This window comes from Pristis pectinata, chromosome 1 (genome assembly GCF_009764475.1).
Source record: "Pristis pectinata isolate sPriPec2 chromosome 1, sPriPec2.1.pri, whole genome shotgun sequence".
NCBI lineage: Eukaryota > Metazoa > Chordata > Chondrichthyes > Rhinopristiformes > Pristidae > Pristis > Pristis pectinata.
Genome location: NC_067405.1, coordinates 37448172 through 37472129, shown reverse-complemented (window position 1 = coordinate 37472129; position 23958 = coordinate 37448172). Strand labels below are relative to the sequence as shown.

Below are 23958 nucleotides of genomic sequence, written 5' to 3'. Positions count from 1 at the left end.
GCCTGGAAGCTGTGGAAGTGGGTGAGGTTCTCTATGAATACTTCTCTTCAGTATTCACCAAGGAGAGGGGTCTTGGTGACACTGAGGACAGTGTAGATAAGGGTAATATTCTAGAGTATGTAGATATCAAGAGGATGTGTTGGAGCTGTTAGAAAATATTAGGACAGATAAGTCCCCGGGGCCTGACGGAATATTCCCCAGGCTGCTTCGTGAGGCTAGGGAGGAAATTGCTGAACCGTTGGCTAGGATCTTTGAGTCCTCATTGTCCATGGGGATGGTACTGGAGGATTGGAGGGTGGCGAATGTTGTCCCCGTGTTCAAAAAAGGTAGTAGGGATAGTTCAGGGAATTACAGACCGGTGAGCCTTGCGTCTGTGGTGGGCAAGCTGTCGGAAAGGATTCTAAGAGATAGGATCTATGAGCATTTAGAGAATCATGGACTGATTAGGGACACCCAGCATGGATTTGTGAAGGGAAGATCTTGACTCACTAGCCTGATAGGGTTTTTTGAGGAGGTGACCAGGAAGATTGATGAGGGGAGTGTAGTAGATGTGATCTACATGGATTTTAGTAAGGCGTTTGACAGGGTTCTGCATGGTAGGCTTCTTCAGAAGGTCAGAGGCCAAGGGATCCAAGGAGGCTTGGCTGTAGAAAGCAGAGGGTTGTGGTGGAGGGAGTGTATTTGGATTGGAGGACTGTGACTAGTGGTGTCCCACAGGGATTGGTTCTGGGACCTCTACTTTTTGTGATATTTATTAATGACTTGGATGAGGGGGTGGAAGGGTGTGTTAGCAAGTTTGTAGATAACACAAAGATCGGAGGTGTTGTGTATAGTGTGGAGGGCTGTCAAAGCTTAGAGGGTTATTGATAGGATGCAGAGCTGGGCTGAGAAGTGGCAGATGGTGTTCAATCCAGAGAAGTATGAGATGGTACGCTTTGGAAGGACAAACTCCAAGGTGGAATAAAAGGTAAATGGCAGGATTCTGGGCAGTATAGAGGAGCAGAGGGATCTGGGGGTTCATATTCCACAGATCCCTGAAAGTTGCCACACAGGTGGATAGGGCAGTTAAGAAAGCTTATGGGATGTTAGCTTTCATAAGTCGTGGGATCGAGTTTAAGAGCTGCGAAGTAATGATGCAGCTTTACAAAACTCTGGTTAGACCACACATAGAGTACTGTGTCTAGTTCTGGTCACCTCCTTATAGGAAGGATGTGGAGGTGTTGGAAAGGGTCCAGGATGCTGCCTGGATTAGACCACCCAGAGTGGTTGGTGCATGGAATGTGCTGCTGGGGGTGATGGTGGAGGCTGATATGTTGGGTAAGTTCAAAAGATTGTTAGATAAGTGCATGGAGGAATTTAAGATGGAGGGATATGTGGGAGGAAGGGGTTAGATAGTCTTAGGAGTGGTTTGAAGGTTGGCACAACATGGTGGGCTGAAGGGCCTGTATTGTGCTGTATTATTCTAACCCTGGGGTGTAGACCATCTGATCCAGGTGACCTATCCACCTTCAGACCTTCCAGCTTCCCAAGCACCTTCTTAGTAATAGTGACTACACTCATGAATCATGAGTGGTGTGGTGTTTGCATGTATTGATTCTGCATACTTTAAGCTTGTTGTGATTTCCTCTCCCACCCTGATGCTATCTTCAACCATCTTTCCCCAACTTTGATCTCCTGTTCTATCCTCTCCAGCTCCTTGTCCTCACTCCCCTTTCCCCTTCATATTCTTATTTCCTGCTGCCTTTTCTCCTCCAGTCCTTTTTTTAACCACATTCTCTCCCCTCATTTGATACACCTGCATAAAATGACATAACAATGTGGATGCATATTTTAGCCCAGAGGGTCCTGCTCATTTGTCAAAACAATGAGCCTTTGGCACTTTACCCTGCAACCACAAGAAGTGGAACACTTGTTCTTGCACCTCCTCCTGAACTGCCCTTCCAGGTGAGGCAAAGATTCAGGTGCACCTCCTCCAACCTTGTTGATTTGGTGCTCTTGATGTGGCCTCTGCTACATCGGCAAGACCAAGTGCAGACTAGGTGACCAATTTGCAGGGCACCTGTGTTCTGTCTGCGATGGCCATCCTGAGCTCCCAGTTGCATGCCATTTGAATTCCCCTTCCCATTCCCACACTGACCTGTCCACCTTCTGCCTTCCCTGCTGCCAGGGTGAGGCCCAATACAAACTAGAGGAACAATACCTCATGTTCTGCCTGGGTGGCCCACAACCCAATGGTATGAACATACGAATTTTCCAATTTCAGGTAACCTTCACCTCCAGTGTGTGGCTTTTTCCCCACCCTTCCAATCCTTCTCTGGTGCTCCCCATTTTTTTTTTGTTGTTCCCTTCCCCCTTGAGATACCATCCACCTGCTACCCACACATTTCACACTTTTTGCCACCCCCCCCCAATCTGGTTTTTGTTCCATCTGCCCTTCATCTCTCTCCTAATGGTTCCCATTTATAATCTTCTTTACTTGTCAAACTCCAGCACTAGAGGCCCTTGTGTATCTGCTTTCCACCCTCTCAGCTGTCTCCACTTTCTTCACCTTCACCTCCCAACTCCTGGCTCTTTCTTTTGTCTTCCTCTATCATTCACTTGCCTCTGTCTCCCAACTCCACTGCTCCCCTACCTGGCTCCATAGTCCTTCACCCCTCCTCGGTCCACCAATCACCTATTGGCCCCTTTATCACTTCCCCCTCTTTTATACTGGCAATCTTCCCTCTCCACCCTTAGCCCTGATGTAGGGCTTTGACCTAAAGTGTCAACAATTTGTCTGAAGACTTGTCTCATTCTTAATCGTAACTATCTTAAAACTTATGGAATTATGGTCATTGTTCCCACAATGCTACCCCTTTGAAATTTCAATCACCTGGCCAGGCTCATTCCCCAATTATAAAGTCCAATACAGCCCCATACTAAGTTGGACTATCTACATTTTTTTTTTCAAGAATCCCTCCTGGATGCACCTAACAAGTTCTTCATCATCCACCCTCCTGGCAGGAAGGGAGTCACAATCAGTATTAGAAGAGCTAAAATTGCCCACTACAATATCCCTGTTCTTGCAACTTTCCATGATGCACCTGTACATCTGTTTCTCTAGTTCCCTCTGGTTAGTGGGAGGCCAAGAGTACAACCCCATCGTAGTGATTGCACCTTTTCTTCCCGAGTTCTACACATGTAGCCTTGCTGGATGAGCCCTCCAAGATGTCCTCTTAGTGCTGCTGTGACATTCTCCCTAATAGTAATGCAACTCCCCCACCTCTTCTGCATCCCTCTTAATCTGTTTCCTATACTAGTTGTGTTTCATTTAAAAGGTACAATAATCTATGCCCTCAATTATTTGCTCTAGCCAAAATCTCTCAGCCTCTGGTCTCCTGACAATTTAAAATTTATGACCTTATAACCAGTGGAAACTTATTTCTCTGTTCATCTCCCTCTAACCCTCACTGCTGCAGTGCAAATCAGAATCCACAAAGTAAACAGTTGGAATGTGCCACCGATCAACTGGCCAGGCAGAACAGATCAACTGAATCCAAGTTAGTGGTAACGTGCCATTTTTTCCCCTCGGGGAGCAGTGAGTGCCAGCAGTGATAATTTTGATGCTTTTGTGCTATTATACTTTTAATTTGATTAAGATTAAAATATCCTGCAAAGCTAAATGTTAACATTTGTCCTTTTTTTGTTTAAATACTACTTTGTGGGTGAGTTTAAATGTTATAAACTGAATTTTAAAATCAGCATTATATTTGTACATTTTAATCAGTGTACTGCAACAACTGCAGCATTAAATGGGATGTAACTTGTTCCTAGTATACAGACTGGATTGCTGGCTACCTTGTGAAACTGATTAGGAACACCACCAATTGTGGATTGCGCACAGGGAAGCGTGTCTTTATAACTGAGACATGCACTGCAGCTGTTCAATGCAGAGTCTACTTGACTGAAATTCTGTGTGACAATGGTGCAGCCCACCTCCAACCTTCCACAGGCCTTTGCATATAAACAGGAGCCCATCCAATTGTGGGTTGGTTGGGGAGTCCTTTTGGACTGACCACACTTCATTTTGAAGACTAGAAAACTACAAATACAAGTCTTGGGCAAAGTTGGGTTGAATGCTGAGCATGTTTGGCTTTACTATTTGTCCCATTGGTAGCAACCAAGAGCAGGAGGGGAGGACACAAAGGCAGAGTGTTCCAGGGTGGGAAGTCAGATGATCCAGTTATCTGCAGAAAACAGATTGCAGGAGTGCCATAACAGCATTGAAGCCCCAAGTAATACTGAAATCCAGACTAACCTTGTGAGCATGGCTTGGATATTGGGTAATGCTGCCTGGTTGCAATGGAGTGCTGTCAGAGGTTGCGCAATGATTCGGTTTAAGTGTTGACATGGGGCTGATCACCACTTGTATGGTGGAAAGGATGGGCTCCAGGCTCTGTGCAAAGACATGTGTAAGATTGGAGCTAAGCTTCCTCATGGTCTTTGACATTCTTATGCTGAATTTCAGGCAGGCCAGATATCAGTACCTCCTTGCACATTTTCATCATTTCCAAACAATGAGTGGCTTAATTTTAAAAGGAACTTTCAAGCATTTAATATTTGCACTTGAATTATGTAGCTTTGTTTCCCTTATGAAAAACAAACTGACAGCTTGCTGTAATAAAATGAGGTGGAATAAGGAATTAGTTAGTTGTGTGTTTTAAACATTTTGGAGGATGTGACACCCTCATTGCAGATGGGTGGGGGCATCAACAAATGCACAGCTCTACCAGCTGGGGGAATCAGAATTAGCAGGTCATCAATAACTACGCAGCACTCATTTGACACCAGCTCTGTTGTATCTAATCCCCTCTCAATGTACAATTGAACCCATCTTCAGCAGCAGGAAGAACAAGTTCCTACTTTGCCAAAGATACTTAAAGTGGTAGTCAACCACAACACAAACTCTGCAGATGCTGGAATCTGGAGCAACACACACAAAATGCTGGAGGAATTCAGCAGGTCAGGAAGCATCCATGGAGGGAAATAAGCAGTCAACATTTTGAGTTGAGATCCTTCAGGGCTGGAAAGGAAGAGGGTAGAAGCCAGAAATTAAGGTCGGGGAGGAGCACAAACTGGCAGGTGATGGGTGAGTCTAGGTGAGAGAGGGAAGATGGTTGGGGGAGGAGGGATGAAAGGGAATGATGTAAGAAGCTGAGAGGTGAAAGGTAGAAGAAGCAAAGGGCTGAAGAAGAAGGAATTCAGTAAGAGAGGACAGACTATAGAATAAAGGGAAGGAGGTGGGGAATAGATGGGCAGGTCATGAAAGCAGGGGAGGGGAAAGAGAAGGTGAAGGGGCCACAGGAACGAGGGAAAACAAAGGTGGGGGGGGGGGTGGAGAAGAGGGGAAGGGTTACTGGAAGTTAGAGAAATTGATGTTGAGGCTGTCGGGTTGGAGACAACCAAGATGGAATATGAGGTGTTCCTCCAACTTGTGTCTGGCCTCAACATGGCAGTAGAGGAGGCCGTGGATAGACATCTCCGCATGGGAGTGGGATGTGGAATTGAAGTGGCTGGCCACTGGGAGATCCTTGCTTCTGTGGCAGATGGAACAAAAGTACTTGAAGCAGTCACCCAATCTGTGTCAGGTCTCACTGATGCAGAGGATGCTGCACCAGATGCAATAAATGACACCCTCTGATTCACAAGTGAAGCACAGCCTCACCTGGAAGGACTGTCTAGGGCTCTGAATGGCAATGAGGGAGGAGGTGTAGGGATAGGTGTAGCACTTTGTTTGGTAGCAGTGATAAGAGTCCCCTGCACATTACTGACCTTATTGCCTCTGGAGATCTCCCCTCTACTGCCTCTGACCTCAGTTCCCCTACCCTGCATTGCCCATTTCTACCTCCTACCCAATATCCACAAACCTAACTGCCCCAGTACACCCATTGTTTCTGCCTGCTCTTGCCCCACTTGACTCCATTTTGTCCCCCTTGGTCCAGTCTCTTCCCACCTATGTCCATGACACTTCACATGCCCTCATCACTTCTACAACTTTCAGTTCCCTGGCCTCGACTACCTCATTTTCACTATGGACGTCGAGTCCCTGTATACTTCCTTCCACCATCAGGAAGGCATTAAGGCTCTCTGCTTCTTTCTCGGCAACAGATCCAAACAGTTCCCCTCCACTGCCACCCTCCTCCGTCTGGCAGAACTGGTATTCACCCTCAACTTCTCTTTTAGCTCCTCTCACTTTCTCCAAACCAGAGGTGTAGCCATGGGCACTCGCATGGGCCCCAGCTATGCCTTAGTATTTTTGTCGGCTATGTGGAACAGTCCATATTCCAAGCCCACACCGGTAATGCTCCCCAACTCTCTCTGCTACATTGACTGCACCGGGGCTGCTTCTTGCACCCATGCTGAGCTCATCAGTTTCATCAACTTTGTCTCCAACTTCCACCCTGCCCTCTAATTTACTTGGTCCATCTCCAACACCTCTCTTCCCTTTTCTGGATCCGTCTCCGTCTCCATCTCCAGGGAAAGATTAACCACAAACGTCTTTTACAAACCCACTGACTCCCACAGTTACCTTGACTACACCTCTTCCCACCCTGTCACTTGCAGAGACCCCATCCCCTTCTCCCAGTTCCTCTGCCTCCACTGCATCTGTTCCCATGATGAGGCTTTCCATTCCAGGACATCAGAGATGTCCCCTTTTTTCCCCCCAGTAAACAGGATTTCCTTTCTGCCACCATCAATGCAGCCTGCACCTGCATCTCCTCCATTTCCCATGCATCTGTCCTCACCCCACCCCTGATATAACAGGGACAGGGTTCCCCTTGTCCTCACTATCCCACAAGCCTCTGCATCTAACACATCATTTTCTGCAACTTCCACCCCCCCTGCCCCGCACTGGCTTTCTGCAGGGATCACCCTCTCCGCGGTGACTCCCTCGTCTACTCATCCCTCCCCACTAATGACCCTCTTGGTACTTATCCCTGCAACCATACAAAGTGCTACACTTGTCCCTACACCTCCTCCCTCACCACCATTCAGGGCCCTAGACAGTCATTCCAGGTGAGGCAGCGCTTTACCTGTGAATCAGAGGGTGTCATTTATTGCATCTGGCACTCCTGGTGCAACCTCATCTACATTCGTGAGATATGACACAGATTGGTGAATGCTTTGTTAACCACCCTCACTCTCTGCCACACAAGCAAGGATCACCCAGTGGCCAGCCACTTCAATTCCACATTCCACTCCTATGCTGATACATCTATCCACTGCCTCTACTGCCACAGTGAGGCCTGTTGCAGGAGCAACACCTCGTATTTCGCCTTTTGTAATTTCTCAACCTGACAGCCTCAATATCGATTTCTCTAACTTCCAGTAGCCCATCCCCTCTTGCCTCTCCATCCTCCTCCCCCCCCCCCCACCTTTTGCCTTCCATTCCTGTGGGCCCCCTCACTCCATCTTTCCCCTCCTCTGACCTCATGACCTACCCGTCTATTCCCCACCTCCCCTTTTTATTCCATGGTCTACTGTCCTCTCCTACTGGACTCCTCCTTTTGCCTCTTGCCTTTTCTACCCATCACCTCTCAGCTTTTTGCATCACTCCCTTTCATTCCTCCTCCTCCACCTTTCACCTGGGCTTGCCCATCACCTGCCAGTCTGTGCTCCTTCCTCCCCTCCATCTATTCTGGCTTCCGCCCTCTTCCTTTCCAGTCCTGATGAAGGGTCCCGGCCCAAAATGTCAACTGTTTATTTCCCTCCATAGATACTGCCTGACCTGCTGAGTTCCTCCAGCATTTTGTGTGTTGCTGGTAATCAACTGTATAGTTGATTTCTACTGCCTGCTGTTGTAAATAGGGAGGGGGGGAGCAGTGAGGGGAAGAGTTTTTGGTGCAGAGTTTTTAAAAGTTGTTAGTATGAAAGGAATAGTGCACTATGCTTTTGCACAAACCATTTGTTCCCAAGAATGAGTGTGGGACTACAGAATCAAGCATGACTGGACGATTGAGTAGAGAGCATGCAGAGGAGGACTGTCTACACAAAAATGTAGGAAATGGAAGGGATGAAGGGCTCTCAATAGGAAGCCATAGTTCCTTTTGTGTATTAAGGAAGGAATTTTCCAATCTGAACAATGCTTCATTAAGGATGTTTTCAGTAAAATTTGCTGAATGTTGCAGCCACAACTACAACATCTGAATGGGGTGAGAACCACTTCGCTAGTGACTGTCAAGGTAACCATGGCCACAAGTGTTTGTGTTGGGTTCCTTTCAGGCTGGAGTTGGAGATGTTTGTTGTCCACATTTGTATAAATGGATCACTGACACTCTGCATTCAGGAAGAGCTGTGAAAAGTCATTTTTCTTTGCCAGAGACCAGCAAAAGGCTCTGGGGATTCCAGATTTTCCTGTTGCGTAGGGTGCCACATGTCAACCCCAACTGATGATAATTCCTCCACCCCCCCCCCCCAACATCCAGCTTGGGGTGTATGACTAAGGGAGCAAATTCTGCAGAGCATTGCCTGGGGACCTGGCTGTAGCCATGATGCATTAATTCTGCAGCAGTTTACAGCACTATTTGCATTTGACCAACTGGGGGGGGGGTGGAGGCGGAGGCATCTGCTGATGACATAAGTCATGGTACAGGTGACCTGTAGGGAGCATGCATACAATGGATGCCATGCTGCCACACAGGGGAAAAAAAAGTACAGACCACTGATGTGCTGAGACAATGTTTACACTGCTGAAACAACTTGTGTTCCCCGGAGTGTTCTGGAAGGATTCTGTAGTATTTCAATAGCATGGATCAAGATTTGTAGTGGTTTACTGTATTCTGTACAATTTTGTCATTGTAAGGGAGCCCTTGTTCCCAACTAAGATGAACAGTGGAGGAGTGGGAGGGGAAACAACCTAGTTTCAAAATAATTCTTGAATAATTATTGTAAACGCAACCTACGTAGAACAGAACACTAATGCCCAGGAACAGGCCCTTCAGCCCACTATGTCCATGCTGACCATTATACCAACTAAACTCATCCCATCTGCATGAATGTGGTACATATCCCTCCATTTCCTGCCTGTTCATGTGCCTGTCTAGATGCCTCATAAACGTTGCTATCATATCTGCCTTCACCACTTCCTCCTGGCAATGTGTTCCAAGCACCTAACACTCTGTATATTTAAAAAAAAACTTGCCTTGTAGATCTCCTTTTTAAACTTTCTGCCTCTCAATTTAAAGGTCCTTAAAGTTATGCCCTGTAGTATTTGACATTTCCACCTGGGAAACAAACTCTATCTACCCTATCTATTGCCTCTCCTCAGCCTCCAGTGCTTCAGAGAAAACAAACCAAGTCTGTCTAACCTTTCCTTATAGCTAATATTGTCTAATCCAGGCAACATTCTAGTAAAACTTTTCTGCACTCTTTTAAAGCCTTCATATCCTTCCTGCAATGTGGTGACCAGAACTGCACACAATATTCCAGATGCGGCTTAACCAAAGTTTTACACAGCCACAACATGATTTCCTGGCTTTTATACTCAACATTCTGATTGAAGTCAAGTGTATCTTGTGCCACCATTACCACCCTGTGTTGCCACTTTTAGGGAGCTATGGAATTGCACCCAAAATCCTTCTGTATATCCATCCTCTTAAGGGTCCTGCTATTTATTTATGTACTTGTGCATTTGACCTCTCAAAGTGCAACACTTCACACTTGTCTGGATTAAAGTCCATCTGCCCAAATTTCCGGCTGGTCCATATTCTGCCCTATCTTTTGACAACCATCCTCACTATATAGAACTTCACCAATTTTTGTGTTGTCTGCAAACTTCATTCTCCATTTATCCACAGCCCACACCTTCAACTCCCTTTACCATGGATGGTATTGTAGTTGCTTGGCCACAATGCAAAAATCTAGGGGGGGGGGGTGTGGTTGTGGAGAAACAGTTTTTATAAGTTTATAAATCAACACGTAGCATTATTGCATTAAGATTTCAACTAATCACCCTTTCACATTCCCTTAAAGTCTATGTTCCATGTTGCTCTCCTCTTATCCAGGTGCTGTTACACAATGGTTGCAACAAGGTTGGTGAAAGCCAGCAGCCTGCCAGTGAGGAAGACATCAATTTTGAAGGATAGCCTTGGGCACCATTTTAATGTGGGCTTCAATGGTCAGAGCTGGTTAACTGAAATGCAACATTGAGGGGATTGGCGGATGTGCATTTCTCTAAGTACAATTACTACCATATGGAAAGAATTCAATGTACACCACCACTACTAGCAGTGAACAGCATCTAGGCATTCCTAGTAAACTTTCTGGAGATCCTGTAAGTCCTGGTATGCCTAACCATGAGTGCAGTAGACTGAAAAGGCAGCATTCAAGCAGTTTTAACCATATTGCTCTGTTCCTTCAGGAGATGTAAGCTGGTTTTAAGTGTAACCATGTCTTCTGTTGCTAGACATAGCAATCATAAGAGGTAGCCCAAAACTGATATGCTATTTGCCATGAGTACAGTTTAATTCTGCTGTGCGGCATTTTTGGGTAGTCAAATTTGGCCCTTAAGAATTTATTTTTCTAAAACTCTGCTTATTACTGAAAATATGTGTTCAGCAGGAAGTAAATTAATGAAATTATCTGTATTCCTTGTCACTTTATTTCTGTTTAATAATACTGGACACCTTTAAGGATAACCATTATTATTGTGCCAAGCTTACTTGGGAATACACTGCACTGTGCTAAAAATAATCACCTATTATGACTAAGATAGAGAAGTGCACCAGAGATGAAAGCATGAAAACAAGATAATGTTTCAAAACCACTTCAGCACTTGTCACATGGCATTTGAATTTACATCCTCTGGGTTTTTATACTAGTACGTAAACAAACTACAGTGCCCAGTGAAATGTATATTCTTAACTTCATGGTTCTGCCTGGTATTGAAGCAGGAATATTTGGTTTGTTAGTTCAACATGATAACCTTCCCCTATAGAAATAGTTGCTGATAATAACTTTCAGATTTTTTTTTTAACATCACGACTTTTTGTAACATGTTTGAACTTGGAATGTCTCAGTTGCCAGTCTAATGTGCTAATCTCTCCCCCTATTGTAGCCTGCCAAATGATGTGAGAAAAGTGCTTAGTTCTGGTAGTTGAACATGTCATTGGAAAGAAAACCTAGATAATCCTGTGTTGGGAACTTTAAAAGTCCAGGGCCAAGAAAGGTAACTCTATTATCATCGCTAAAGCTGTCTGAGTCCCAAGAGACATGCCTGTCAAAATGGGTTTGCACGAAGGGGTGAGAGAACTGAAGTACTGGCCATTAGTAACAGAAAAAATGCATTTTCCATAATTTATAATCCCATGGTGTGGCATAGGGTATGCAGGAAGCAGCAATAAATGCACCTAAATGAGGAGAGATTTTTGCACACAGTCCAACTGGTAGAGCAGCTTACAAGAGATGGAACTAAGTGATTGCAACCAACAAGTAATAATTTGTAATAAGGCTCTGAAGTTTTGTCATATCCATATTTGAAGGGTGGTGGACAATTAATTATCCCAGTGATAAGTGGTGGCTCCTTTTTTTTTAAAAAAAAAAATTCCCATTTTCAGCATTCATCAAGTCTAGCACTTGAGTTCAAGACTAGGCTAAACTACTTGAAACCTCTTCAGCCAAGAGGGTTGAGTGGGTAATCTATTTTGACCTCTTGAAATTCCCACCATCACAACAAGTCTTAAGCCAATTTAAGTCACTCCACATTGGGAGATCATAGAATGGATGGGAGTTAAATCATCAGGGAAATATAGTTTGAATGGGAGTTGAACTGTCAGTGGTTTATGGTGTGGATGGGGAAATGAACCAGTGGGAAATATAGTCTTGTTGGAAGTTGGGCCATTGGGAAATTACAGTACATTTGGAAGTTGGGCCATCGGTGGGTGGGGTTACTACATGTAGAGAAATTGATCTCTATTCATCCACAATATGGATGAAAATGGTGCTAGATTACTAGCTAAACACCCTCATCTAGTTCATAAGATTAAACAAAGATCCTTGCATTCTGTAAATCTTTGGGTTGGTTATTACAGCTGTTAAATATAATATTTTTGATTTTCTTCTCTGAAGATCCAGATTAGATAAATTATAGTTCTCCTTTGATAATTCTGGAATTAAGGAACCATTTGTTGTTTTTTTTTTACAGAGAAATGATGAAGAAGCTGTGGTGGACAGAGGGGGAACATGCAGTATTCAGAAAACACATTTTGAAAAAGAGGACTTGGAAGGTAAAACAAAATCGCTGGGCATGAGGAGTGATATAAAGCCACTTCTGATTCACCTTCGCTGTCTGTTTATAGTAATACCTGATCTTGGTCTTGACAACTTTTCATCTGGGCATCTTGGACATGAACCAACACTCAGTCAATGACGCACAATGTATAAGTTGCTTCTCCATGCTGTATTTATAATTCTAAATATAACAGTATTTAGGAGAATTCACTTGGTTTCATGCTTGTATATAGAAAAAAATGTTCATTCGTTGTTTCCAGTTAATTGTTGTATCTGCAATGACTTGAAATCCATAACTTATTAATGGATAACTTAAGCTGAATTGAATTCAGAATTGCTGTAACAATAAGTTTAGATTGACAAACAAATCACATAACTTGAACTTTTATTAAGTACGTTAATGATGCAGTTCCAAATCCATGTATTCAGATTGACAAGATGGCAAAATAAAATCGCCTGAAGCTTGTAAATTCTTCAGGACATGTGAAAATAATTGCACCATTAATTTCTGCAGGATCTCTCTATCACTTGCCATGATTTTGGCAGCAGATCGTGCCATTTCTCCCAGTTTTTGTGGATAAGATTGTGAAAACCAATGGAATTCTGAATCTCTTATGTTTTGTTATAGTTCCTATTTGAATTTTAATTTAAATTCAATCCCAAATTATGTATCAATTGGAACTAAAAGATCTTTGACCATTGTGACACATGTAAGGTGCTGTTATTATTTTGTCCCTTTTTAAAATACAAATGCAATACTTCAATAATTTGGATTCCTGTACTAGGGTTATAACAATATAATGTTGCAATTTTAATTGAGCTGGATTGACTTTGATCTCGTTAAGTGTTTCTCACTTGTCATCCATTATGTCTGTTCACACAGACTATTCTGAATGTGAACAGTAGGCTGAGCTGGAACTCCATATCTGAGTGGTGTTCTGAGGTGGAGCAGGTTGTGCTTCATCTTGGCCTTGGGTGAGAGATCCTGGAAAAAATACCTTGTGGCTTTTTGTCAACTTACTGCTCCAGCCATCCCTGGCATAAAGCTGAGGATGTTAAGCTCTGCAACCATGTTACACTGCTAGTGAATGAAATGGATGTCTAAGTTGGTAGAACAAGAAATAATAAAGCAAATTGCTTTGTCATGGTGTAGACATCTTGCATACTGCTATATTCCCTTTTGCACCTACACAAGCAAGTGGGGGACAATTTATTAGCTTTGACTTGTTTTGGAAGAACCAACTTGCAGGCAAGACTGGGGATGAGGTACAGATTGGAATGGTGATGGCAGGATAGTTAGGCTAAAAAAACCAGGAGGACCTCTCCTGTTTTTGCTGGCTCCACATTGCTATTTTCTTAAAAAATGAAACTTAGCTCTTGCATACCCATAAAGAGTACTGGTTAGGTTGGGGTAGACCCATAAAATGCTACAATTACAGAGTAATAATAAAAACTAGAGTAGAAAATTCAGCCCATTTAAATTGCAGATTAGCTGCAATTCATTTTTTCCAAAATAATAGTTATACCAAACAAATCTACCTTTTTTGGAGGTTCCAACTGTTCTGGTACCTAAAGCCCCTTTTGGTTGGTTTCAATTTTGTACCATCCTTTGCATGTAATAAGTTCATCCTAATTTCCCTCCTGAATCAGCTTTTAAAGGTTATGTTCTTCAAAGTTGAAGCCATGTACATTCTCTGTATTAACTTTATCAAATCTTCTTCAATACTTTAAATGGAGATACAAGAGACTGTAGATGCTGTCATCTGGAGTGAAAAACAAGCTGCTGGCAGAACCCAGTGGGTCAGTCAGTATCTGTGGAGGGAAATGGACAGCTGAGTTGACTGTTCATTTTACCCTCCACAGATGCAGCCTGACTTGTTGAGTCCCTCCAGCAGATCATCCTTTGCTTCAGTATTTTAAACATCTTGATTGGATCATGCTCAATCTTTTGTATTCAAGTGACTGCAACCCAATTTTGTGCAGCTTGTCCTCTATAATTAACCATTTATTTGAATCCATTAACATTGTATTTCCTCTAAGGCTAATATGAGCCAGGACATGCACTGTGAATGGTAGAGTATTGAGGAACAGGGGGACCTTTTTGAGTATAAGTTCATACATCCTTGAGTGCAGAAACGGGTAGATAAAATCGTTAGGAAGGTGTATGGGATACTAGCTTTCACTAGTTAGGGTATTGAATACAGAAGTAGGGAGGTTATGCTCCAACTTCGTAAAACCTTGGTCAGACCTCAGTTGGAGTATTACATGCATTTCTTGTCATCAAGCTACAGAAAAGATATGACAGCACTCAATGGTGCAGAGCAGATTTATAGAATGTTGCCTGGGATGGAGCAGTTCATTAAGGAGGAGAGACTTGAGGAGCTTGGTCTGTTCTTCCTGGAGTGGAGGAGGTTGAGGCGACAAGATTGAGGTATATAAAATTGAGGGGGGTGTGTTATTATGTAGTTATAATAAAGAACTACAGTTCCCAGTAGGCAATACAAGGCGTCACATGGAGAAAGAGGAAGTGGCTGGAAAGAGTGGGGAAAAGCCAGCCAGCCTGGCGTTGTAAGTCTGTGCAGTCTGTTGTTTTAATAAATGTCCAGATGTTAAACCCACGCCAAGTTTGTCTTGTGATGAAGAACAAACATAACATGGTGTCAGAAGTTGGTGTGAGGTCTGAACAAGGAAAGTAAATGGATACTGTGTGCAACTGAGAAAGAGACTCTGAGTACGAAAGAAAAGCTGTAAAAAAGATGGAGAAAAAGCCAGCCAGCATGGCGAAGGAGCACATTGTTCCTGAAGTTCAGCAGTCACCGGAATTGCTGAGAGAGATTCAAGTGAGAGACTGAGTGTTCCTGTTATGGATAAGTTAAGTCCTCCCAAGCCTATGCAGTTTGCTGGAAATCTAGCTGATAATTGGAAATGCTTCAAACAGCAATTCAACGTATTTAGATGCTAGTGGAGTGGGAAGGAACTATGGCAAAAAATTGAAAGTGTCTATTTTTCTGCACGTGATTGGCGAAGATGCTTTGGACATTTGTAACAGCTTTCAAATTGATGAGACAGCTTTTGAGTTGGGCACCTTGATGGAAAAATTTGGAGTATTTTATCCCAAGTAAAAACATCTCATTTGAGAGAAATTCTTTTCCTGTGACCAGAAACAAGGTGTTAGCTTCGACCAATACTTAGCTGAGCTTCACACACTGAGTAACTCTTGTGACTTTGGACATTTAAGAAACTCACTAGTTAAAGACAGAATAGTTTGTGGAATTCCAGATAATGGACTCAAAGACTTGTGTGGAAAAAGATTTGACCCTGGAAAAGGTGGTGAATATGTGCAGGTCAGCAGAAACCACACGAGCACAGGGGAAGGAGCTGTACAGAGCAGACACAACAGTACATGCTGTGAAAACAGAAGCAGCTCCCAAGGCATTTCCAAAAGCAACAGCAAATCAAAGAGGAAGGCTCAAACAGCAAATGCAGCAGATGTGGAGGTAAACACTTTCCAAAGATGTTCCCTGCTTATGGAAAGTCCTGCAATAGCTGTGGGAAGAAGAATCACTTTGCGAGGTGCTGTAAAGCTGGGGCTAACGAGAGAAAGGTGACCACAGTTGACGAGAAAATGGAGGAATTCTTTGTGGATTCTGTACAGACCGTGGCTGCTGGCAAAACAGAATGGATTGTTCCAGTAACTGTGAATGAGACAGTAATTCCATTCAAGCTTGACACAGGAGCTCATGTGAATCTGTTATCATGGATGATTATAAGACTCTCACAGCAAAGAGTAACTTTTACCCTGTGAAGTTAAAAGTGACAGGCTACACTGGAGAGCAAGTTCTAGTGAAAGGGGGCTGTATGGTGACCTTTAAGCACAAAGGGCAGCACTTAAAATCACAGCTACTGATTGTAGAAAAGAGAGTACAGCCAATATTAGGTCTGAGTGCATGTGAAAAGCTTAACCTTGTGAAAAGAGTTTTCATAGTAGCTTCACATACCAAAGATGACCATACAATACTTATGGAAGAGTATGCAGATGTCTTTGAGGGGCTTGGATGCTTACCGTTACCTGGTGTACACAAAATTCACATAGATGAGGCAGTGGCTCCTGTTGTCCATGCATGCAGGAAAGTTCCATTTCAACTTGGAGATAAACTTAAACAAGAACTAGCACGCGTGGAATGAAATGTCATACAGAAAATTGAAGAACTAACAGACTGGGTGAGTTCACTGGTCATTGTGCAAAAGAAAAATGGAGCATTGTGGATATGTCTAGACCCAAGAGATCGCAATAAAGCCATCGAGAGCATTTTAAATTGCCAACTCGGGAGGAGATCATGTCCCAGTTTTCAGGTGCTAAGTGGTTTAGCAAGCTCGACACCTCATCTGGGTTTTGGCAGATGAAGCTTGATGAGGCAAGTTTGAGACTGTTAAAAGCGCACACCACAGGGAAGATATCGCTATCTTCAGCTGCCATATGGGATCCTGTCCGCACCAGAAGTCTACCATAAAACCATCTACATGATTTTCGAGGGCATACCTGGTGTCGAGACCATGACCGATGACATCGTTGTCTGGGGGTTCACCAAGGAGGAACACTATACTCGACTGAGACAAGTGCTTGACATGACAAAGAATGTCAATTTGAAATTAAATAAAGAGAAATGTGAGTTTGGTGTGAAGACACTCTCCTTCATAGGAGATATCATATCTGAAGAGGGAGTGAAGCCTGATCCAAGAAAGATGTCAGCCATTAAAAACATGAAGAGGCCTCAAAACAAACAGGAGGTGAGACGTTTCTTAGGGATGGTGACTTACCTGGCTAAGTTCATCCCTCGACTGTCAACAGTGTCAGCACCACTTGGGTCACTTCTTGAGCAACAAAATGAATGGATTTGGTCTCATGAGCAAGAAGAGTGTTTCCAGATGTTGAAAAGGGTCCTAACTGAAGAGTCTGTGCTGAAGTTTTATGATCCAGAAAGGTGCATCAGGATATCAGCTGATGTGTTCCAGCCTGGCCTTGGATCAGTACTACTGCAGCAGCATGATGGCAAATGGCAACCTGTGGCCTATGCATCAAGGGCTTTAACAAGTGTGGAAGCCAACTATGCACAAATAGAGAAAGAGCTTCTCGCCACTACATATGCATGTGAAAGGTTCCATCAGTACATCTATGGGCAAGCTATTGAAGTGGAGACAGACCATAAACCATTAGTCTCAATTATGTCCAAACCACTGACATGAATGAGGATACAGCGCATGTTGATAAGGCTGCAGAAATATGATGTGAAGATGATCTACACACTGGGAAAATATGTTTGCTGCTGATGCTGTCTCGAGCAGTCGACAAGACAAAAAAGTGACCAACAGGTTAATGCAGATATACAGGTCTACGTTGATATGATTGTCACCTCTCTTCCAGTATCTCTGGATAGAACAGAGCAGCTTAGGAAAGCAGCAGAGGCAGATGGAACAATGAAAGTACTCAAGGATACAATATGGAAAGAATGGCCAGCAGCAAAGGATGACTGTCCAATGTGTATTTGAGATTATTGGGTATGCAGAGCTGAACTGTCAGTAGTGAAAGATATGGTTTTCAAAAGGAACAGGTTTGTGATTCCAGTGTCACTATGCAAGGAGCTGCTCCAGAAGATACACAAAGGGCATCTTGGGGAGGAAAAATGTAAACGTAGAACACGTGAAGTGATATACTGGCCAAGAATGAACCAAGACGTCAGCTGACCACTGCTTCATGTGAAATATGCCTTACCTACAGACCAAAGCAGCAAGCAGAACCACTTGCACCATACCCTGTACCAGACAGGCCATATTTTAGAGTTGGAGTGGATTTGTTTGACTGTAATGGGAAGAGCCATATTGTTGTAACAGACTACTTTTCCAATTACCCAGAGGTTGCGACACTGCAATCAACATCCAGCAAAGCAGTTATCACGTTCCTGAAAGCTGTGTTTGAGGCATGGAGTTCCATGCGAAGTAGTATCAGACAATGGTCCACAATTTTTGAGCAGTGAATTTGAATCCTTTGCTGATGTTTGGGGGGTTTCGACATATAACCTCAAGCCCACATCACCCAAAATCTAATGGCCTAGCAGAGAGTTCAGTTAAGGTGGTGAAGGGTCTCATGAAGAAAGTGCAAGATGGACGAGAGGATTTCCACAGAAGTCTAATGATTTACAGAAGTGCATCACTGCAGAACAGCCTTTCACTAGCCCAGATGCTGATGGGTCGACGCCTACACACTAAACTTCCAATACGTGAAAACCTGTTGACACCTGAAGGAGCACACAAGGTCAAACAGGCTAAAGAGGAAGGGAAAGAAAACCAGAAATAGAATCATGACAAGACAGCGAAAAGCCTACCAGTCTTGAAGCCTGGGGATCAAGTGCGAATCTGAGGATCATGATTCTGGCACGTGGTCCATGCAAGGCAAGGAGTTGTGCAAGTAGTAGTAAATCCACATTCATACCAGATCCAGGCGGAGCGAGGGACACCTCTGAGGAGGAACCACGTGGATCTATGACCACAAGCTCCAACCCATGGCTGTGACCCATCTCCTGTCAGTACACCAAAGGGGCCAGCATATGGAGAAAATGAACATGTGGACCAGAGTTCCCAGGAAAACACCAATGCAGCAAAAGAAAGCAACACACCTGTGGAAACAGTACCAGATCAAAAAGGACCATAAAACCACCTCAGAGACTGATTGAAAGCTGCTGAGTGGACAAGGGTTCTTGGCATCCTTAAGAACAAAGTATTGTTCCTTTTTCTTTATAGGGGGAAGATGTGTTATTATGTAGTTATAATAAGGATCTATAGTTCCCAGTAGGCAATGCAAGACATCACATGGGGAAAGAGGAGGTGGCTGGAAAGAGTGGGGAAAAGCCAGCCAGCCTGGTGTTGCAAGTCTGTGCAGTCTGTTGTTTTAATAAATGTTCTGATGTTAAACCCACGCCAAGTTTGTCTTGTGATGAAGAACAAACATAATGGGGTATAGGTAGGGAAAGGTTTTCTGCAGTCTACCCCTATGTCCAAAGTAGGTGAAACTAGAGGGCATGTATTTAGGATAAGGGGGAAGAGATTTAGAGGGGATATGAGGGGGACCACCTTCATCCAGAGAGTCGTAAGGATCTGGAATGCACTGCCTGAGAGAGTGGTTGAAGCGAGCTTGCTGAGAGCATTTAGGAAGTATGTAGATGAACACTTGAACTGCCTAGGCATAGAAGGCTGTGAATCAAGTGCTGAGAGATGGATTAAATGGAAGGGTGTCACTGGTCAGTGTGAATGAGTTGGGCTGAATGGCCTGTTTCCATGCTGTACAATGTTATGACTTCTTATAATTGAACATTTTTTTCTAATTCAGACCCTTGGAAATAGAAATGATCCATTGTATACCTTACGCACTCGAGCCACAGTGATAACAAAATGCTGGAAACATTCAGCAGGTCATGTAGCATCTGTGGAATGAGAAACAGTTGATGTTTCAGGTGTGGGGCCCTTTGTCAGCTCTGTATTTCCAATGTTTGGTTTCTCTTTTGTTGGATGTTATTGAGACTTCTCATTAGGCTCAAAATGGATGACCTCATACTTGCCTATATTAAACTCCTAGTTACCAAAGGTTTCCCTTTCATTTAATCTGTTTATGCAACCTTAACATATCCTTTTTTCTATCTATTCCACTGACTGTCTCCACAAACTTATTTCCACTTTGCTTCTGCCAAATTTGTAACGGTATTAAAACAGGTTCTGATGAAGGGACATTGACCTGAAATGTTAACTGTTTCTCTTTTAGCAGATGCTGCTTAACCTGGTGAGTATTTCCAACATTTTCTGTTTTTATATTAAAACACCTGTTAAGTTTAGTTGTCATAATTGGCTTGATACCTGTTTAACAAGAGCATCCTTAGTGTAGAAATTGGTGCCCATTAATTGGTCTAATGGGTTTCTATTTTTGCCCAATAACTAGACACAATACAGTAAAACTCCAATAATCCAACAATCATGGGCTTAGGTGGTGAGCTAGCCACCTAGTCCTTTTAATTTGATCCCGTACTCCTCCCTCCTGATATTCATGCATGTGCCTTGTTGTGGCATTTAAACAGCACGCACATCAGAAATCCTTGCCGAAGAGGGAGCACAATGGAGTGGTAAATGCACGTGGAAGGCAAGCAATAAAGGTTTGTGTAAAAGTGCTTAATCAATGATTATGTAGATTTTGTGTTAATTGCATTTTTTGAGCCAGATCATGCTGGTGCGTACTGATCAAAATTGCTGCTGTTCAGCTGTTGAAAATACAGAAGTCTCCAGCTTCCAGGACTTATCAACAGAATGGGAAGGCTACATGTGTCCAGGAGAAAATCTTATGTAGCTAGGATTCTCCAGCATTATGCTGAGGATTTGCTTCCTGCAATCTGCACCCATTGTAGATGTAGCGCAGAATGAGAGACCCCATTGATTTTAAGGCAATAGACAAGATGAGTTGTATTTTTAAAATGACTTTGCTACAGTTTAACAAGTTTAATGAAGAGGTTCACTTTTTAAAAAAAACACAGCCATTGCAATGATCAACCAAAATAGTGCCAGTCAAAGAATAAAACAGTGATGCAACATAAGCCCCCAAAATCACCAGGACTCTAGCTCAGAGAACAACTATTGTATACATCTTCGTGTGTGTATGATGTTACTAAATAAATTATATACATTACTGCACTCCAACCACTTAAGCGAATTCAACATAAAATCTTTCAATAGTCAGAAACTTCTTAGACTGATTCTCTAACATACACTTGATGTGTATGTGAACTGCTGCCCTCCAGACATACCTGCAAATATTTTCTATTCTAGGCATGGGTTACTGTTTCAGGAATGAGACTCAGTTAACAGTTGTCTTATTACAAATCCTAATGCATCATCATGTTTTAACATGGGTATAATAATTGCTGCCCACTCATAATACTTAATAGATTGAATTACTTTCTGAGAAGCATTTCAATTTCTGCCTCTGATTTTGGTTTCATTGCACAAGGCAGTGACCTTGACTTTAAGAACTGCAGTGGAGCATCATGAATTTCACCTTGGATGTCCCTCAGCGTGTTCAGTTTATCTTTTGAAAGCCTCAAGTCTCCCCAGCTTCTCCTGCAATAAACTAGCCTTGGCTATCTTAACGTGGTCAAACCAGGGAACTTTCTTTCAAAGCACATGTGCCCAATAGGTTTAGTCTTGAGCCTGCAACAGCTACTGGTGGTATTTAATCTGCCTTTGGCATTTCTCTCTCAGGTCAGCAGCTCCAACTACAATGCTTTCAGCTGCATAGGTTTCCAGACTTTTACATTCGAGTGTAGTGTTTTCTGCTGCCTAGCTGCATATTCAGTCTGGTAATGCTACACCCACTGTCACAACTCTGTCATGCACTTTTTTTTGAGAACATAGAACAGTACAGCATAGGAACAGGCACTTTGGCCCATGTTATGCCAGACTAATTAAACTACTAATGAACTAAACTAATCCCTTCTGGCTACACAATATCCATATTCCTCCATTCTCTGCACATTCATGTGCTTATCTAAGAGCATCTTGAATGCCTCCTTTTTTTTGCCACTAGCACCACCACCACCCCTGGCAGTGCATTCCAGGCACCCACCACTCTGTTTGTATATTAAAAAAAACTCGCTGCATACATCTGCTTTGAACACCGCTTCTCACCTTAAATGCATGCCCTCTAGTATTAGACATATCAACCATGGGGGAAAATATACCAGCTGTCTACTCTATGCCTCTCATAATCTTATAAACCTCTATCAGATCTCCCCTCAGCCTCTGCTGCTCAGAGAAAACAACCCAAGTTTGTCCAACCCCTCCTTGTAGCCCATGCTCTCTAATTCAAGCAGCATCCTGGTAAACCTCTTCTGCACCCTCTCCAAAGCATCTACGTCCTTCCTATAATGGGGCAACCAGAAATGAATGCAATACTCCAGATGTGGCCTAGCCAGAGTTTTATATAACTGCAAATAAGTTCCTGACTCTTGAATACAATGCTTTGACTAATAAAGGCAAGCATGTCATATGCTGCCTTGGCCACCCTATCAACCTGTGCAGCCACTTTCAGAGAGCTGTGGACTTGGACCCCAAGATCCCTTGGTACATCAACACTGTTAAGGGTCTTGCCACTAACGGTGTATTGTCTCTTTACATTTGATTTCCCAAAGTGCAACACCTCACATTTTGCTGGATTGAACTCCATATGCTATTTCTCTGCCCTTATCTGCAACTGATCAATATTCTGCTGTATCCTTTGGCAATTTTCTACACTATCCATAACACCACCAATCTTTGTATGGTCTACAAACTTACATTTTTATCTAGGTCATTTGTATGTATCACAAGAAGCAGAGGTCCCAGTATGGATTCATGCAGAACACCACCAGTCACTGACCTGCCATAATAAGTCCCATCAACCACTACCCTCTGTCTCCTATGGGCAAGCCAATTCACCTTGGATCCCATGCATCTTAATCTCCTGGATGAGCATCCTGTGAGGGACCTTGTCAAATGCCTTACTAAAGTCCATGTAGACAACATCCACAGCTCTACCTTCATTACCACCTCTAAAAACTCAATAAAATTAGTAAGACACAACTTGCCTGCACAAAGCTATGCTAACTATCCCTAATTAGGCCATGGTTTTCCAAATGCACATAAGTCCTATTCCTAAGAATCTTCTCCAATAGCTTCACTACAACTAATGTGAGACTCACCGGTCTATAGTTTCCAGGATTATCCCCATTTAGCCTTCTTGAATAATGGAACAACATTAGTTGCTCACCAGTCCCTCCGGGACCTCACCTGTGGCTAGAGAAGACATGAAGGTTTTGGTCAAGGCCCCAGAAATCTCATCTTTTGCCTCTCTCCATAACCTGAGGTATATGCCATCTGGTTTTGGAATATACCCCATGTTATCGAGACGGGCTATCCACCTTAATGGTCCTTAAGAGGCCCAACGCTACCTCCTTTATCTCAAAATGCCTAGCATATTAGTGTGCTCCATACTGATCTCCTTATCCTCCACATCCTTCTCTTTGGTAAATACTGATGCAAAGTACTCATTTAGGACCTCTCCCACATCCTCCATCTCCAAGTACGTGCTCCCTCCTTTATCCTTGAGTGGTCCTACTTCTCCCTAGTTATCCTCTTGCTCTTGATGTATGTGTAGAATGCCTTGGGATTCTCTTTAGTCCTACTTGCCAAGGACTTCTCATGGCCCCTCCTGGCTCTCCTAATTCCCTTCTTGAGTTCTTTTCTGGCTTCTTTATAACCCTTGAGGGCTTTTTGATGTTAGCTTCCTAAACCTTAGATACACTTTTTTCTTGACTAAATTCACCATTTCTCTCAACATCCAAGGTTCCCTTATCTTGCCATCCTTTTCCTTCCTTCTTACTGGAAGATACCTGTCTTGTACTCTGTGCAGTTGGACTTTAAACACCCTCCACATCTAAGATGTGGACTTGTCCAAAAACAGCTGTTTCCAATGAACTCTCCCTGGTTCCCGCCTGATACTCTTGTAATTTGCCCTGCTTCAATTTAATACTCTCCCATAAGGACTGTACTTATCCTTATCTATAGCTACCACAATTAAGGATTTTGATAAATTGGTCCTGTTTTCATTAATCATTGTGA

General features: G+C 43.2%; 1 protein-coding gene across 3 annotated transcripts in view; it reads left to right on the top strand.

The window, feature by feature from the left end:
- Positions 1 to 23958, top strand: part of slc4a10a (solute carrier family 4 member 10a) — a 182086-nt gene that overhangs the window by 16372 nt on the left and 141756 nt on the right. For all 3 annotated transcript variants that reach the window (XM_052025762.1, XM_052025752.1, XM_052025742.1), the window contains exon 2: positions 12182 to 12263. In XM_052025762.1, the coding sequence (XP_051881722.1) occupies positions 12182 to 12263 (82 nt within the window). The remainder of the gene's footprint in view (positions 1 to 12181; positions 12264 to 23958) is intronic.